The 18,339-nt window shown below is 44.0% G+C and overlaps 1 protein-coding gene across 5 annotated transcripts in view; it reads left to right on the top strand.

Annotated features, from left to right (window-relative positions):
- Window positions 1-309: 309 nt before the first annotated feature.
- CHD5 (chromodomain helicase DNA binding protein 5) overlaps window positions 310-18,339 on the top strand; it is a 276,672-nt gene continuing 258,642 nt past the window's right edge. For all 5 annotated transcript variants that reach the window (XM_088447742.1, XM_088447741.1, XM_088447740.1 and 2 more), the window contains exon 1: window positions 310-632. In XM_088447742.1, the coding sequence (XP_088303868.1) occupies window positions 569-632 (64 nt within the window). In that variant the 5' untranslated portion in view covers window positions 310-568. The remainder of the gene's footprint in view (window positions 633-18,339) is intronic.

Below are 18,339 nucleotides of genomic sequence, written 5' to 3'. Positions count from 1 at the left end.
ATGATGTATTGCACATGGTGGTGGGTGCAGATGATTTACCTATATGCCTGCATGCAGAATGCATAATAATCATTATAATAATACTATTCTATTGTCCCCACCAGAAGTGCTATGGGGTAAGACCCCTGTACTCCTTTCTATTGCAGAGCTAACTAGTCCTCATCTTGGTCACCCCCTGGCATCACTACTAACTAGTCCTGCCAAAATGATGGGATGTGGTTGCCACGGCAACCAGACTGGACGTCACAATCTGGGCATGTGTATTCCATTTTTGTCTCTTTCTCCCTCTCTTATTTCCAGGCTGAGGGATTTGGGCAGAGAGAGAGAGGGAGAGAGAGAAGGGGGGATAGTTTTTCCTTAAATATATAAAAAAAAGAAATAGAAGGATAGAGAGAAATAGGCAGCCATCTTTCCTGCTAACCTCACCCTGCTCACAGCCACCCGAGGCTTGCAGCCCCCCCCTCACCCACCTCACTGGCACCTTATGGGTTAATACTTGGAGCGCTTTTGGGGAGGGGGGGGCACAGAAAGATTGCGAAATAAGCTGCAGAATCCGAGGGAGGGAGCCATGAGAGGGCCACTGGGGAATGAAGAGGACCCGATGGAGGATCTGGACAATGAAGACATGTCAGGTATGGGAGGTTTTCTTTCTGCTCCTCCTTGGGCACTGCATGCATGGGGGGGAGAAACAAGTGGGGTGGGTTAATGGAGAGGGCACCGGGCAAGGTGGTGGTGGGTGGTGGCAGCAGCCGGCTGCAAAAAGAGGAGGGAGGGCACGGAAAACGCACTTTTCTCCCTCTCAGGGTTGTTCTCCAGTTTTAAAGTTTTGCGCGGTGGGAAATCCCCCGTGCAGAAGGGCGCCTCTGAGAACCTTAAAAGACTCGCAGGCAAGAAAAATTGAAAATCATTTGTCAGTATTCATCATAGCCCTGGGGGGACAAAGTCATCCAGGTGCCAGTACTGTACACATCATGCATGCAGAATGGGGAGCATGCATATTCCTGCTGCTGCACACTTTCTATCAGTGCTGGGATTTCTTTTGTGTCTGTGATGAGCTTTATTATTTATTTCTTTTTTTTGGCAGGGTTGGACCTTTTACATAGATCAACAGATAGGGGGGGGGGGGGATGGCTGTGATCTGCTTTGTATTACTGTATGCACCTAATTTATGCACAGAGTGAGGGCTGTGTGGATGTCAGTGGGCTATCTGTGTGTGTGTCTCTCAGCATCCTGGCTAATTAGCACTGCTTGTCAGAGCAGCTTCCCTTCTGCCTCTAACCCAGGTGTCATTAAATTAAATAAATAGATTATTGGATTAAAATGCCCTGATATCATGCATAGAACCAGCTGTGTTGGTGTTGATCTGGTTGGGCAAGCGTGCGATGGGAGGGCTCATCATCAGTGCATTGTTATGCCATGTTGAGTCTTTTTTTTTTTTTCTTAGCATAAACTGCGACATCTTTGCTTTTGAATTTACACGGTGGATATTTTAACAACAAATCATATATATATATATATATATATATATATATATATATATATATAATATATAATAAATATAATCAGAATCTTATTCACAAGAACTTAATTGTTATTCCATGTTTCCACCCAAAAATAATAGCAGTGAGTGAAACCCTGGCTCATAGGCATTGAAAAGGTTTGGCATACGGTATCATTTGTTTTAGAATATTCATCATAAAAGTGGTCCCTGTCCGGCACCCCCTATGTTTCCTTCTCTTTCCTCTACAATAATGCTGGGTACAGTAGTTCGGCTTCCCTGACATAACCACGCCTGAGTTCCTCCATGTGCGTAGGTTGAAAAAAAAAAAAAAATGCAATCGGCGTGCAACCACACAAGAGTAGGACCTAGCCAGCTTCCATCGTTTTTAGGAAATACAGGGAGTACATACATTTTTTTTTTTTTTTTTAAATGATACATAGCAAAAATAAAGGTCTAAACTGGGTTTGAAACTTGAGAATTTCTGCAATTTGTTAAAATAAATAACAATGTTGAGGGTAAGTGGGGAAGACCGTTATAAGTTTTACAGATAATTGCAACTGTGTTGTATAGAACTTGACACTTTTATATTAAATTTAAAATAAAGTTTTCATTTCAAATAGAGAATTATTATCTCCCAAGTTAGGTGAGGATAACTTTTACAGCATGACGGGCTTCGCCCATTTCTGTATGTGTTATAGCTATGGCATAGCAATTCCATTGTGACGTAACAATGCTGGGAGGTGGGAGCCTGTTTGTGGTCACGTATTGTCTGTCTGATTTCTTTTTTTTTTTTCTATTATTTGAAGCACCTCTTGTATTAAAATAATGAGTCTTTAGGTAAAAAAAAAAAAATAATAATAAAAAAAAAAAATAAAAAAAAAAAAATATATATATATATATATATATATATATAGTCTGTTCATTGTGCACATTTAGTTCCTACTATGGATGTATCTACCTATTCTACCATTTTTTTCCCAGTAGACAAAAAAGCATATTTTAGTAATTTACAAAAATTTTTTGTATGTAACTTTGTAATTACAGTTTTGAAACTTTCACGCGCTGCTCCTGTATAGTTGAATTATAAACACATATCAACGTAGTGTAATGTAGCTTGCCTTCGAAAAAGGATAGAAGGCCAAAATTATGGTTTTTGTTGTTGTCTTTTTCCCCTTTGTGCTCATGAACCACTTTTAAATTATGAATAAAGAAAAAAACAAAAAACAAAAAACTTTACCACATGAAAACATTATGCCCGATTCTTGAGCTTAATTAAGGAAAAGTTCAGGTGTAATTCAATACGCTAGGCATTCTGACATAATGGAATAGTATCGGGTTTGCATTGGTCATTGTTACCGGGAGAGGAATCTAAACACTATTTGTATTTCATACCTGCCAAGTTTATAATACACCAGTGCTGTTTTAGCTTTTCCTTCTAGAGCCATTCGGGAACTTTATTCAGAATTCCCCCACAAGGTTAAAGTCTGAGGGGGGGACAGGTCACGGCATTCTGAGGTGACTTTTTGTTTGTTTGTTTAATGATAGATGCTCCTACATCTATACTTTTTGACGCCTGGCCATCGGCAGCCTAAGCTTACTCAGAATGGGTGCCAGAACTCCTGTGCCAGTGCCAGAAAATCTGCGTCAGAACACAGAGACTCTGCATGGCCTTGGCACTTCTACAAAATGGGGGCGACCCCCCCTTGTTTTGTAAAACCGTCGCCTTGCCACTAAACTGACATGCCCGCAGTTGAGGTGGCACAGCGATCGTAATTGCATACAGAGATTGTCACGTGTAGTACTGATCCTGCGCATGTGCCGATCGGCAAACATCGGAGTTGTGAGTAATCCATTAGGTTTACATACAACTCTGAATCAGGGTCTAAGTAACTAACAGTGTACTAAGGGCCTAATTCAGCAAGGATCGCAGTTGTTAATACGCACGCAATCGGCCGATTGTTCCGTTCTGCGAATGCATCGCAGTGCGCATGCGCGAAATAGCTATTGTGATCGGGACTGTGATTACAGATGCTACGCAGACCCCTTGCAGTGATTGACAGGAAGCACCGTTTGTGGGTTGTGACGGGGGGGGGGGGTTGTGGGTCGGGGAAACGCAGGCGTGCCAGTGCGTTTGAATGCCGTTGCAGGGGTGTGCATAAATTATCCACTGTGATGCCTTACGCAGTGTGAGGTCTCATAGGTTGCGTGGAAGTTAGTAATTTCTGAGTAAGGTCAGAGCTTGTGCCAGTGAGTGTATGGGTAAAATGTTACTAGATGTTACCGTCTTTTTTGCTATGTTGCCAAAGTATACGGCTGTGAGTAAGGGGAAGTGGGCGTTCTTATGTTAGGCTGTGATCACAATGCGAATGCAATCATTTGCATATCACCGCTGATATTGCGTGCGTATCAGCAGAATAGCGATCCTTGCTGAATCAGGCCCTAAGTACTGTATCTAGGATTAGTATTTTTTTGTCGCAAGCGAATTGGTATAAAGTTGCAGATTAAGCATAATGATGCAAGGCGCAAGTCATTCGTATCAGACCACTGTCTTTTGTCTCTTTACTCAGTTTGCGCACTTTTCCTGAAGTTTGCGTCTTAATTCACAAATGTTATACTTAGGCCTAGTATTTTTGTCACAAAATAATTGATATTTAGTAGCAGATTAAGATGCATATTTTAAGTCTCAAAGACCGTGGTGCGCCAAATGGGGCTATTTGGCACAATTTGAGGATAGTTGTATGTGGACACAGCTGTATGTGTTTTTTCTTTATTTTAGGAGAAAACTGAATAGCGCTGATATATAACACATCTTTTTGGGATGTCAGAAGTCGTCTAAAATAAGGATACTTTTCACAGCTGTGTTATATAGATATTCAAGTCACTCAGATTAAAAATGAACTCAATTAAAAAGTTTTTTGAAAATGCTGTAATAATATAATAAAATACATTAAAAGTAAATATCTGCTGCTTCCCACTAAAGCTGGGTACACACTATACGATCCTGTGTACGACTACTTGATATATCGTTCCATTTGTGCAGCACAGCAGATGGGACGTTTAAATGAACAACTGATGTGCACGCGCGGTCGGGCGTACTCACTGTGTGAACCACACGATATATCGTTCGGTTCCTCGTTGAAATGATATATCATAAGACGGATTCCATAGTGTGTACCCACTGCTTCCAAAACACAGGTGTGACCCCAGACTTAAAGGGTCTGTCACTTACATTGTGGCGGTATATTCAGCTCTTATTATTATTATTATTATTGTTTATCTATATAGTGTCACCATTTGAACATTAATCCCTGCCCCATTGGAGCGTGGGGGAGATGTATCAAAGATTCTATTGTGGAGAAGTAGACAAGTGGTGAATCTACCAATAGCGACCAATCAGCTTCTACCTATCATTTTATAACATGTACTTAATAAATGCTAGCTAGGAGCAGATTGGTTGCTATGGGTAACTTCTCCACTCTTTTTAAGCTTTGATACATCTCCCGCTAAATCCGTAACATACAAATGCACACACACACATACACTATGGTTAATTTATGTCAGAAGCCAATAACCTACAAGATCGGACAATGATCGGGAATTCTACTCTTGTCCCAAACTGATGGTCAGTCCAGTGCATACATACCTACCCTCCTGGAATGTCTGTCAGACTTAAAATTTGGGGGAGCTTTCTGAGATTCCAAGGAGAGTAGGCCAGCCCCAGTGAAGTAGGTGGATCAGGGATTTGATGTCCGAGCCATCATGGTCCTAAACTCCGCTGTACAACATAGGAATCACTGCATTTTAGAGCAGGGAACGTGGCTCTCATGGAGGGGATATTTGGATATTTCAAAAGTAGATAAATATTCCTAAGTGATGTGGTTAGTTCCTAGTGAATTGATGGGCTAAATATTGGAAAAGATCTCAGAATTGCTGTCCCAGCATTGTAGGTGACAGGTTTATTTTAACAAACTCCCACACACAATTCAGATGTGCATTTGATTATTCTGCACTAGTATTGGTACCTTTCCAGACTTCTGGTGTATTCTTTTATTATTTTAATACTAGCTGGGATGCTCAGGTTGAAGAACGGACCTTGAAGTACATCTGCAGCCTTAATTTTTTTACGTTGTCCTCGCCTATACCACCATTCCTTTGGTCCTGAAAAGGACCCCACTGTTTGCTAACAATACAGAAGTAATTCACACCTGGATAACAGTGCAATTTAGGAGTAAATGGCAATGCAGGCAGGTGTATTCTCTGATTGTTTGCAATGGGGTATATCAGCAGCAGAGTGACAGAAATCAGTATAGGTTCCCAAATCACTGCGGTTTCAGAAATCAGTGCAGAACAGAAATCCTTGCCAAGCAGAAATCTCTGCAGAGCAACATTGGAGGTCATGGCATATGAAAATGTGCTTGGAGGAAATGAGTAACTGTCAGTGCAGGTGCGGTGTGACAGTTGATCCTCTGACTCACTGCTCTTCTGATGGAGCTCTGCCTGTCCCCCACTGGTACTTATCAGCCTGTGCCTTCAGATCAGTGACGTTTTAGGCACTGGAAGACATCCTGAGCGAACCTGCTTAAACCAAAATTTCAGATCAGAGACTCCACGGCCTACTTGGTGGGAACCATGTAGACCTCCATGGCCCTGACGAACTTCAAACATAGCCAAAAACCTAATCCTGGTTAAACTACACCACCATGCCAAATGTAATGGAGCTAGGTACAAAACTCTGGCCGTGCATAAAGGACAAACAGACACACACACACACTTTCTCGCTTATTATATACTGTAGATATTGCTGACGTAGTGGGGTTTGGTATGTTTTGTTAACAATCAAAATGTCCACAGTCATTATGTAGACACCATAATGTTGACACGTATAAAATCTCGCCAGACAGCATGTTGATATTCACAAGGTTGACTTTTAAAGTGTTGATGCTGACAATATGCCTACATCTTAAAAATGTCGCCAGCCAAAATGTCGACTGGTACATAATGTAGACACCGCATTTAAAGCCTAACCCTAAAATGTCTATTGACATTTTGACTGTGTCTACATTTTATATGACGTCGTTTTAACTGTTGACATTTTTCTGTGCCGACATTTTGCAAGTGTCGACATTTAAGCGCGTAGACATTATGACATTCAACATTACAGTTACTTATACAAATTAAATGTAGGCGCTCATATAAATGGATTAAAAAAGCTTTAAGATATAACTATAATATAATAGCTGCAATTAAGCTGAGTGCCTTGTGATAGCACCCAAACACCACACTATATAAGTGAAGAGAATAAAAATACCACTATAATTTGCCTTAATTGCGCTAATAAAAATGAGCCACAGGAAATCTATTATGGGAAATCCCAATGTTTAATATGTGATATGTAGTACTCTAAATTCTCATATAAAATATATGTTATTGCGCCAGACATATATAATGCACAGGAAAAACAACAATACACATAATAATATATGATATATGATGTGGAGACAAGGAACCTTTCAAAATCACAGTCATAAATAACTCCATGCAAAAAGATAATGTAAAAATAGAAACTCTAAAAATAGTAACAAAACACTCGTATGAAATCCTGGATCCAGAAATCAAAAAAATATCCACAATAGTAAAGAATAAATAAAAAAAATAAAATAAAAAATAAAATAAAAATATATATATATATATATATATATATATATATATATATACATAGGGACCACTCATAGGTCAGATATTCCTGAAAAATAAACCAGTGCCGTTTTTTCTTCACCTAAATGGCGAAAACACAAAGGTCCGCAAGCTTATCGCGGGTCCTATGTGTTTTTGATAAATAATTATCCAATTATTTTGACCAAAATATTAGTATAGGGTGAAAAAAACAGGGATAATCTCCGTTATTCACTGATCGCGGCTATCCATTAGCGCCTGAACTATACTCAGGGTTTATTGGTTACCGCTCTAAACATGCCGTCCCTTGAGATCCCACTTATCCAGGTTCGACTGTATGTGTCTGCATTCTAGTTACAAATACTACATATAATCTGTAACTTTTAATTACTTATTTCATATTACTACCAGCTGTAATTCCACAGCCCACCATCAGGATTTATGTGGGATAAACACTTGGCCGACGACCCACCGAGCGACTGATTTGGTAAGTATGTGCCTGGGCATACACACTTACCAATCGGCCGGCCGATATGTCTGGCTAGAGGAACCAGTGTCGACGTCATTGTCGGCTGTTCCTGCGACCAGCATATGGGTCAGTCCCCCTTGCACACAGGCAGATGCGCACAATATATCTGAATGAAATATCGTATGTGCCGTGCTGTACGGCTGACGCAATATATCTGCAAATGATGTCATTCATAGATATATGGTGTGTACACACCTTCAGATGCATTAAACAATATATCGTACATTGGGCCTGGTTAAGAGATGGACAGTATTGCACAGCGACACAAGCAGCTGTGTAATACCGTCCAACAAAAAGCATGAAGTAAACACCTCCTTGCTGCATTTGCGATCCGAGTGCCGCGTTCGCAGACGCTGCCTTGGATCACCATCGCAATCATTGCGACCGATGGTCGTTATGGTTGCTCCACTGGCCAGGCTGCATAAGCTGAACCTTACCGCAGCCTGGCTGGTACCCGTTCACTTGGCGAGGCCAGTAAATCTGCATCTTCCGGCGTAGATCCTGGCTTTGTTCCTCCCAGAAAACGGGGGGAGATACGGCCAACCACACCCCCGCTCCTCCCTCCAAATGCAACAGCATAGCAATCATGTGTGCGGCTAGGGGGGGGGGACTGGGATTGAAATCGCAGGACCAGTTCTGCACACGCACAGGACGGGTCCTGTGCCGACCCCTAAACATCGGAGATGTACGCTGACCATCGGGTGTACCCAGCATCAGAATGATGGGATGTGATTGTCAGAGGTGCAAGTATCCCGCTCAGCACTTAGACATCTCTGTGATTGTGTGTAATGACAAAAGCTTTTTATCGCCGCTAAATGGCACGGTGCTCCTCAGATGTAGCAGAAGGAGGAGATGTGCTGATTTCTTTGTGAGAAAAGTGTAGTAGTTTCAAGTGCCTCAGGAATACTCGGACGTGATTGTGGTAGAGCTGTCATTATACTTAGCTGGTGAGTGTAATGCTCTTCCTAATGTAAGAACAATTCCATATAACCGTCGTCAGTTCCTGATTGAACTAATTTCAGAAATCACTGGCCAAACTTCTCCAAATGAAACATTCCACCCATTACTACATGTAATATATACGCTGAGGCTGAGCTGGCCTATGACTCTTTGGATGTCATGTGGCATTTGTACAGCAGACCTTGATGGTCACCTGACTGCTGGTGCTGTGCTTCATACGTGACATTAGTGCAAATTGCCCAAACTGTAGATCAGAGATGGGAACCTCAGGCCTGGGGGCCGTATAAAGCCCCCGCAATCATTTGGTCTGGCCATCAGAGCTGTTTTCTGCTAGCCTCATCTGACTAGCAGGTGCCTAGAATGGCGTCCTGCAGCCAGAATATATGCGGCAGTGCCGCCTGGAGCATCCTTAGGACGCTTCAGACGGTCACACTGCTGCCCTTACAGCTCCCCAGAGCATCCTCTGGATGCTCCGGGCATTGCTGTAATCACCGGCGATTGTGTTATCCCCCCGTGTGACATCACATGGAAGGGGCGAGGCCTGCGCCGGGCCCGCGAATAATGTTATATATATCAAAGTGGCCCTCGGCAGAAAAAAGGTTCCCCACCCCTGCTGTAGATGGTCCAGGTTTAAGCAGGTCACACCAATCTACAGGCCATGCTGATTAACTGTATGCACTGGCACTTAGGTAATAGAATAACAGAATGACCCCTTTTTAGAGGTATGCAGCCACCTTTTGTTCCATGGTATTAATATTCTTTTTTTTTTTTTTTTTTACTGTGCATTTGGCTAAAACTGGGTACACAACCCAGCAACATAACGATGCGATGTAACGATACATTCCGCATGCTTTACACACAGCTCGATCCGGTGTACGATGGCGCAATGTATGGTTACATGTTGCATCGCGTCATTCATTGCATCGTACCAACCTGCCGTGTAGAACAGCAGATGGGACGATAGGATGAACAACGGATCAGGCGTACACACTGTACAATGTGTAGGATAGATCATTCTGATCCGCTTCGGAGCGATGTATCTTACGATACATTGTATAGTGTAGGGATGTGCGCCGGAACATTTTTGCCGGATTTGGATTTGGTTCTAATTCGTCGTCCAGCTTTGGATTTGGATTTGCCTAACTGTGGTGACTGGCTTTGGATTTGGATTTGGATTTGGAGTTTTTTACAAAAATTGACAAAAAAAGCTAAAATCACATTAATTGGTCTTTTTTTTCTTCCTAGAGTATTATTAACCTCAATAACATTAATTTCCAGTCAATTTAGAACACCTCACAGCTTATAATATTGTTTTCAACATTATTGGCCAAAGGTTGCAGTGAGCTGACTGGTTACTAAGCGACAGAGCAGCGGCACAACGACACAGACACCACAGTATAAAGCACATCTATGACACATTGCCAGACAGCAGTGGCAGAAATGAAAAGTAGTGCACCCACCCAGTGGGGTACGGCAGCAGAATCACAGTACTTGTTTACAAAGTGGGCTACGGCCCAAGGAGTCACAGTGCACAATCTTATACACATTACACCACACATAGGGCCTGATTCACATTACACCATAAAGTAGTGTCTCTTATTTATGTTACAACACACAGTAGTGACCCTTATACACAATGCCCACAGTAGTGACCCTTTTACACAATGCCCACAGTAGTAGTGCCACTTATACAATGCCCACAGCAATAGTGTCCCTTACACAATGCCCCCAGCAGTGGTGTACATTACACAATGCCCCCAGTAGTGGTGCCCCCTATGCAGTCCCCTTAGTAGTAGGGCCCCCTATGCAGTGCCCCCAGTAGTAGTATGCCCCCCAGTAGTATGCCCCCCATTAGCAGACGCCCATTAGTATGCCCCCCAGTAGTATGCCCCGCCCAGTAGTATGCCCCCCATTAGCAGGCCCCTCCCAGTAGTATGCCCCCAGTAGTATGCCCCCCCAGTAATATGCCCACCATTAGCTGGCCCCCAGTAGTATGACCCCCCAGTAGTATGCCCCCATAAGCAGGCCCCCAGTACTATGCCCCCATTAGCTGGCCCCCAGTAGTATGCCCCCCCCGTAGTATGCCCCCATAAGCAGGCCCCCAGTAGTATGCCCCCCAGTAGCAGGCCCCCTGTAGTATGCTCCCCCAGTAGCAGGCCCCCTGTAGTATGCCCCCCCTGTAGCAGGCCTCCTGTTGTATGCCCCCCCAGTTGTAGGCCCCCCAGTAGCAGGCCCCCTGTAGTATGCCCCCCCCAGTAGTAGGCCCCCCAGTAGCAGGCCCCCTGTAGTATTCCCCCCCAGTAGTAGGCCCCCCAGTAGCAGGCCCCTTGTACTATGCCCCCACAGTAGCAGGCCCCCTGTTGTATGCCCCCCCAGTAGTAGGCCCCCTGTAGTATGCCCCCCCCAGTAGTAGGCCCCCCAGTAGCAGGCCCCCTGTAGTATGTCCCCCCAGTAGTAGGCCCCCCAGTAGCACAGCAGCAGGCCCCCTGTAGTATGCCCCCTCAGTAGTAGGCCCCTCCATTAGCTGGCCCCCATACACATATAAAAAAAACCCCAAAAAACTTACCTGTATCCCCGATCCAGCCGCCATTCGCTCTGCTGCCACGCGACGAGGAGTGAGCTCCAGCCGGCTCCCTCCGTGCAGCAGCCAATGAGAGTCTGTGTGACTCTCATTGGCTGCTGTAACAAACACACAGCTGCCGCTGGCGGCTGTGTGTTTGTTCTGTGTAGGGCAGACTGCTATCACAGCGTTCTGCCCTACACTCGAGGAGCCCTGACGTCAGATTCTCTCGCGAGAATCCGACGTCAGGCAGCCGCCGTTCGGCCCCGAACGGGGATCCGAGTCAGGCGGGGAACACCCGAACAGGGTTCGGGTGGACTCGGATCCCCTATGTTCGGAGCGGTTCGGATTCCACAGAATACGAACCGCTCATCTCTAGTATAGTGTGTTCCCAGCTTTAGATCAGAGCATCTTTTTGATGTTCTACTTATCCTGCTCCCTTGTGTGTCCTCAGTTTTGAAAATGAGAGTTTGGAAACATCTGTAGGCAATCGGATAATGACCATCTCAGCAGCACAGAATATTTCAGGAGATGAGCGCGCTCGTCTTGTGAGTTGCACTGACCTGACTATTTATTGGTTTCCACAAAAGACGACTGCCGGACTGCAGTTTTTTTTCTAGCTTGCATGCCTGCTAAAATGTTCTCGATTGCAGTGTTAAGGCTGACCTATCACAGTATTCTATAAGAGTAGCACAGTAAGCTGCACCGAGACGGGGAGGGTGTACAAAGGGTTTGGGTCTGCACCAGTGGCAGATTATGCTAGGTCCATCAACGATATCTGATGAGCTTATTTCTTTCTGTTATTACACCTAAATTGCGTCTTAACGGTTAGCTACAAATAGACCTGGGGATTGCCGGCTGCCGGTGCTCAGGCACTTTGTGAGTGATCTTTCCCAAAATTGCCCAGAGGGGTAACTTTTCAGTAATAACACCACAGCTACCAATCGGGTATTGGCTTTCATTGTCTAACATGCCCAAGGCAGATATACAGTAATTGCTGGTTTACTACCATTGTTCTGCTACAGGTTTGCAGCTTTGAGCAATGTTCATAAATAACCCTTTTACAAGGGTACATAGGCGCCGCTCCTGTCCGGTCCCTTGCGTTGGTAACCTGCGCTCACTGTAGCTTCATTCCTCTTTATGGGAAGCCTTCGAGGGAGATAAAATGGAGAAGTTTGACAAAGCATCCAATCAGCATCCAACTTTCATTTCAGAGCCGTGGAAAAGTTGTACAAAGCAACCAATCAGCTTCTAACTGTGATTTACCTAGCATAGTCTTTGAAATGACAGTTAGAAGCTGATTGGTTGATTTGGGCAACTGCTACACTTTTATCTCTCTTCTAGGCCTGATACATCTCCCCCTAAGGTTTGATACATTTCCCCCTGTATTTGTGTAAGCTGTGAAACAATCGGAACACATAAGCTGGATGCACACTATACGATATACAGTATAGTTATATACACTGACAAAGGTGGCCAATTATTGTGGCATAAGTCCCTCAGTAAATGGAGTTTTGTGAAAGTAAATGAGGGCTTTAACCTAGAACATTGTGATCTGATTGATATGTGTACTTAAAGAAACGCTTATCTTGAATTAGTACTAATGCGGCCTTGCTGATCGGGAGCGGTTGGCAGTGAGGGAGAGAATGGTGTGTGGGCAATGGGTCTGGGATTGTGTTCAGCAGAATAATTATATATATGCATGTATGCTCAGTGATTTACACCCATGCCTGCTCCACTGGAGCTTACAATCTAATTTCCCTACCACAGACGTGAAAGCGACAGAAGTCGCGTAACCTCACAGTATGTCTTTGGATAGAACCCAGGGCCTTGTCACTGTGAGGTATCAATGTCATTCTGGGGAACCTTTAGAAGGAAAAGGTTTTTTTTTGTGTGTTTAATGCCATTTTCTGGCACATACAATTACAATGGGCAGAAAATATCTGATGTGTAACTTCTCATGTACAAAGGTGTCCTGGACTGAACCAATGAGTCCTGCCGATTGCCCACCTAACCAACCACCTCTAACCAACCACCTCTACTTATTCTCATTGATTCCAGCAAAGCGCTTTATGTATCGGTTGCAGTTCTCACTGGTTCGTAAAAGTTGCAATGAATAGAATCATGTCACTGAGCATAGAATCCGGATGACAGGGCTCAAAACGGCACTAAATACTGCACTATGGTATGAACCTCAAAATAAGCAGTTAGCCAATTGGGAAAGCACCAAATCTAGGATTTCATTTAGGATATATAGAAATTTAACTTTTTTAAGTAAATAGAACAACTATGCTATACAGTACATGCATTTATATATATGAAGTGTTAATTGTTTAGGAGCGTATAAGAATGTACACAGGGGGTCATTCAGACCCACTCGCGAGCAAATTTCGCTCGCTAGCGGGTCGATGTTGTGATACTGCGCATGCGCACGACGCTGAGCGCTCGCAAGCGGGTCGATGGTGTCCTAGTGTGCATCAGGCCCTATGTGCCCTAGTGTGCATCAGGCCCTATGTGTGCTCTATATAAATAACTGGTAATAATAATATTAATTTCCCTGTGGGACTTCATTTCTGGTAGAATACTTTTTCATTGTGGTACAACCAAGTATGATTTACTACTTGTGATGCCCAAAAGATTCTGGCAGTGACAGTTGTAAACGGGAGGAATAATCTTCATGTAATTTCATGAAAGTCTCTTTATATAGAGGTTGCAGTGCTCTGAAATGCATTACAATGTTTGACAGTATATGTATATTTCCTCCATACTGCGATCTAATGCCCTTTATTACCAGTTATTTATGGCACATGAAACGGTCTCCCTCAAGCCTCTTCCAACATGGCTTCTGACAGGAAGTACAGTGTGCAAGGGAAAAAGATTCACCCTTTATCCTTTGTATCTTAGGTAAAATCAGTGCTGAAACATTTTTTGTGCAATTAAGGCAAACATTCCTGTAAGTAAGCCAATCAGCGGATGCAGCAGGCTGATAATGTTGGTCTGCAGAGTGTTTTCAGGGAGCGATTCTGCTGCGGAACGCAGTGACGGGTGTCACACAAATTCACCATCATCAGGAACCAGCGCATGCGCTTGACCCATAGCTGTGCCTATGCAGTACGGGTCTGCAATCCCGCATGGAGTCCATCAGCAGACTGTCAGTGATTGACAGTCTGCTACCGTTTCTGGGCGGGGAGGGGGCGGCGGTGGACTCCGTTTTCCAAAACGGAGGCGTGTCGCCGCCGTTGGCTGGGAGTGGAGAGATCAGGGTCTCCATCGGCTGACAGAGATTTCCTGGCCTCTTGTACTCATCTGTTGCCCATAGGAACCAATGAGCTCAGAAGTTGCTCATAGCAACCAATGAGCTAGCTAGCATTTATCAAGTACACTGTATAAAATGATAGGTAGAAGCCAATTAGTGTCTACCGGACATCTTATCCACTTTTTCACTTCGCTATTCGTGTACCTTACTTAGGGGTCTATTTACTAAGCAGTGTTAGGAGACAGAGTGAAAAGTGATAAGAAAGTGATAAGGTGCCAGCCAATCAGCTCCCAACTGTCATTTTTTAAAACACAGCCTGTGAGATGACAGTTGGGAGCGGAGCTGATTGGCTGGCACCTTATCACTTTTCACTCTTCTCCTAACACTGCTTAGTAAATTGACCCCTAGATGTTGCAGCATCCTTATGTAACTGCATTTTTAGATGTCCCCTTCCATAGGCAAACGCAGGGGGGGTTTCCGTCTGCCTGGAAACCCCCCTCCCCAGCACACACCATGACCACAATAGAAATAGTAATATAATGGAATTTTATTAGCGCTGCATGTTCTTCTCAGTATCATAAAAGAAATAAATAGCACCACCTGTGGATCTTTTAACATGTATCAGCCAGTAATAAATACACCTGTGCACCAATTAGGGGATTTGGAAAACATGCACCGTTAGGGATGCACCGCTATAGAGTCCAGTATTTACATATATGTCCAGGGCAGTGCTAGGTTATTCTGCTGCTCCCCCAGACTCCCGGACTTGCTCCCATGCCCTGGAATGGTGCTCACATCTAAAATAAAAACATTCAGCTCAGGCAGGATGGCCCTACTGCCACATATAATTGCTTACTGTGATCTCTGGTCCTGTATATGCTGGAATTATGACAGACAATACACTTTGTATGATGCATATAAAAGCTGGATAAGTGGTAATTATGTCCTCTTCATGGACTATCCACACTCACTCTAAAATCAAGCATTTGGAAACCCCCCTCTAGAAATCCTGCGTTTGCCACTGCCTTCCAGGCATGAAAGGCCCACCGGAGGAATGCAGTGGTAGGGGCCCATGCTTAAGGGGTGTGGCTAGCCGTCACTGAAGCTTGGCTATCTCTTACATAGTGCATGGTCTGGGCCCCTTTAAAAAAAAAAATATATGTATATAGTGAATAGTGCATGCATGGTAATGTACCAAATTGATAACTACAATGCATAGTAGTGAATACACCATAACCCTGGAAATGCAGTGCAATGTAATATATGCAGACGCCAAGGAGTAAATTTACTAAAGTGAGAGTTTTTAGAAGTGGAGATGTTGCCCATAGCAACCAATCAGATTCTAGCTATTATCTTCTAGAAGGTGCTACATAAATGTTAAGTAGAATCTGATTGGTTGCTATGGGCAACATCTCCACTTTAGCAAATATACCCCCTAGAGAAGGGCCCTTAGGCAGTGGGGCCCACCGGTGATTTCCCCTGTACTCCTGTGGGCCAGTTCGACTCTGTCCCCTTCATCCCCTCTAATTTGTTTCTGTATCAAAAGTTACCTTGAAAAGTCTTTAATAAAATATGTTAAATAATAAAGAAAAATCAAGCAAGGCGAGCAGGACTTGGAATCCCCCCTAACTTGCTTTCACTGTCTCCGCTTACAACTCTTGTTGTAGCAGGTTGCCAGTCATGCGCCATCGCTATAAAGCCCCTTTTTCTTCCAGTAAACGACCTTCATGTTTTCCAAATGACTATTGCTGTTAGATGCAGTGATTGGGTATTACTCAAACATGGTGTTACCAGAAGCGCCACCAAATCTAATGGGTACAGCCTTATTATTGTTTATAAAGTGCCATAAAATATTGTGCAAATCCTATTGCATAAATTAAGCTTTGCGCTTTCTGTTCTGTTATAGACTAGAGCCTGTCAATGGAGTTAAAAACGTACATTCACCTCCACAGGAGCGTATTGTAAATGTAAGAAAATATTGTTAAAAACCATTTACCTGGAACAAGACAACTTCTTGTTTCGTCACAGACTCGTGTTTTAAAAAAGCAGATTGAACGCACATATAGACACATCTAAATCCATGCATATACATACTGCAGTTTTGGGCAGCACAGACGGTGTAATGGTTAGCGTTACTGCCTCACAGCACTGAGGTCGTGGGTAGGATTCCCCTTAACGACCCTGTGTGGAGTTTGTATATTCTCCCTGTGGTTGCATGGGTTCGGGGGCCTCCCACACTCCAAAAATATACTGTTAGGTTAATTGGTTCCCAACAAAAATTACCCTAGTGTGTATGTGTGTGAGCATGTTGTAGGGAATATAGGCCCTCATTCAGAGGCGGTCGCAAGAAGCGATCGCTCTCTCTGAATGAGGACGGCCGCTTCTTTTTTTTAGTGCTGCCTCCTGGTCGCTAGCTAAGCTGTGGGTTACCACCAACAGCTTAGCGACCGACCAGTTTGATGGTCGCGATGGTCAAGACCATCGCGACCATCGGGGCTTGCGACGAGACCCTAAGGGTGGGTCTCGGCAACCACAAGCCCCAGGCAGCTCCCCACTGATATCACTGCTGATGTCAGTGCGGCCGCCCACAAAACGGCAAGCGTTCCGTCAGGAACGTCTCCGTTTGTGTAGCCACCCCCCCGCCCCGCCTACAAAACGGGCCTAGCTGTCGATCAACATCGACAGCCGGCCCTTTTGTAGTGAGCTCCGGAGCGAGAGAGGTTCTCTCTCGCTCCAGGACTTGCGCACACGCAGTGCGGCCGCTGCGCGTGCGCAGGGCCTTAACATCGACCCGGTTGTGAGCGCTCAGCACTTGCGACCTGGTCTGAATGAGGTCCATAGAGTGTAAGCTCCACTGCAGCAGGGACCGATGTGAATGGCCAAATATTCTCTGTAAAGCGCTGCGGAATATTTGTGCGCTATATAAATGACTGGTGATAATACAAGAGTTTTAACATGCTAAAAAAAAAAAAAAAAGCCCTGCGAATGGAACTGACGAATACAAGTTAATATTTTATAATGACATTTGTGCTTTGCATTGTACCTTGCGTTCCCACAGCTGCAGTGTTACGTAGCATGCAGCATTTGTAATCTCAGCTCCTAACCTTGTGCCCTTGCAGGGAATGTATAAGCCGTTTCCATATAAATATTGAACATCTTTTATATCTCCTGTGCATGTTATTCATTTTTCTTTTTAGAAAGAGGCACTCGTATTATTGACGTCAAGAGAATCCATAAGTATTAAATAAATCTTTAAAGAGAGAGTGATTGTGAAGTGTACCTGCCACCTATGAACTGCGGAGGCAGCCATTTTGATTTCTGTTATCAGTTATTATTTATGCAGCCAGTCGCTTTGTGAGATTCTGCCTCTGTGGTGATACTGGTTTCTCCTTGATTGTTAGGTGCTTTTCTAGTATTGGTTTAGCCCACGAAATGACTGCATTCCCTGTGTCTAAGTATACATTTTACTATATTATTTGACTTTTTCCACAACTATTAGCCTCTTTCATACGTCATGAATAATAAAAATAAACAAGACAGAAAACAGCTACGACTTTAGCCGTTCGATGGAAGTGGCTTCACAGATAACACATACAAGCATGAATAAGTCTATAAGTAATTGGGAAACAAACAGTTTTACTTATTAGTAGTACGCGTAGGTCTCTTATATGTTGAGTGGAAGGCAAAAAAGATTACTAGGATTTAGGACACAGGGCCTGATTCAGAGCCGCTCGTAAGCGGCCGCTCGCTCGCTCCGAGCGATGTTCGCACATCTGCGCATGCGTATGGGTCATAATGCACATGCGCCAACCAGTCATTTCGGTCGGAAATCGTGCGCTCGCAAAACAGCGAGGGCCTGC

Source organism: Taudactylus pleione, unplaced genomic scaffold, assembly GCF_031769625.1.
Source record: "Taudactylus pleione unplaced genomic scaffold, aTauple2 ptg000437l, whole genome shotgun sequence".
In the NCBI taxonomy this organism is placed as follows: Eukaryota; Metazoa; Chordata; class Amphibia; order Anura; family Myobatrachidae; genus Taudactylus; species Taudactylus pleione.
This window is presented reverse-complemented; position numbering and strand designations above follow the sequence as displayed.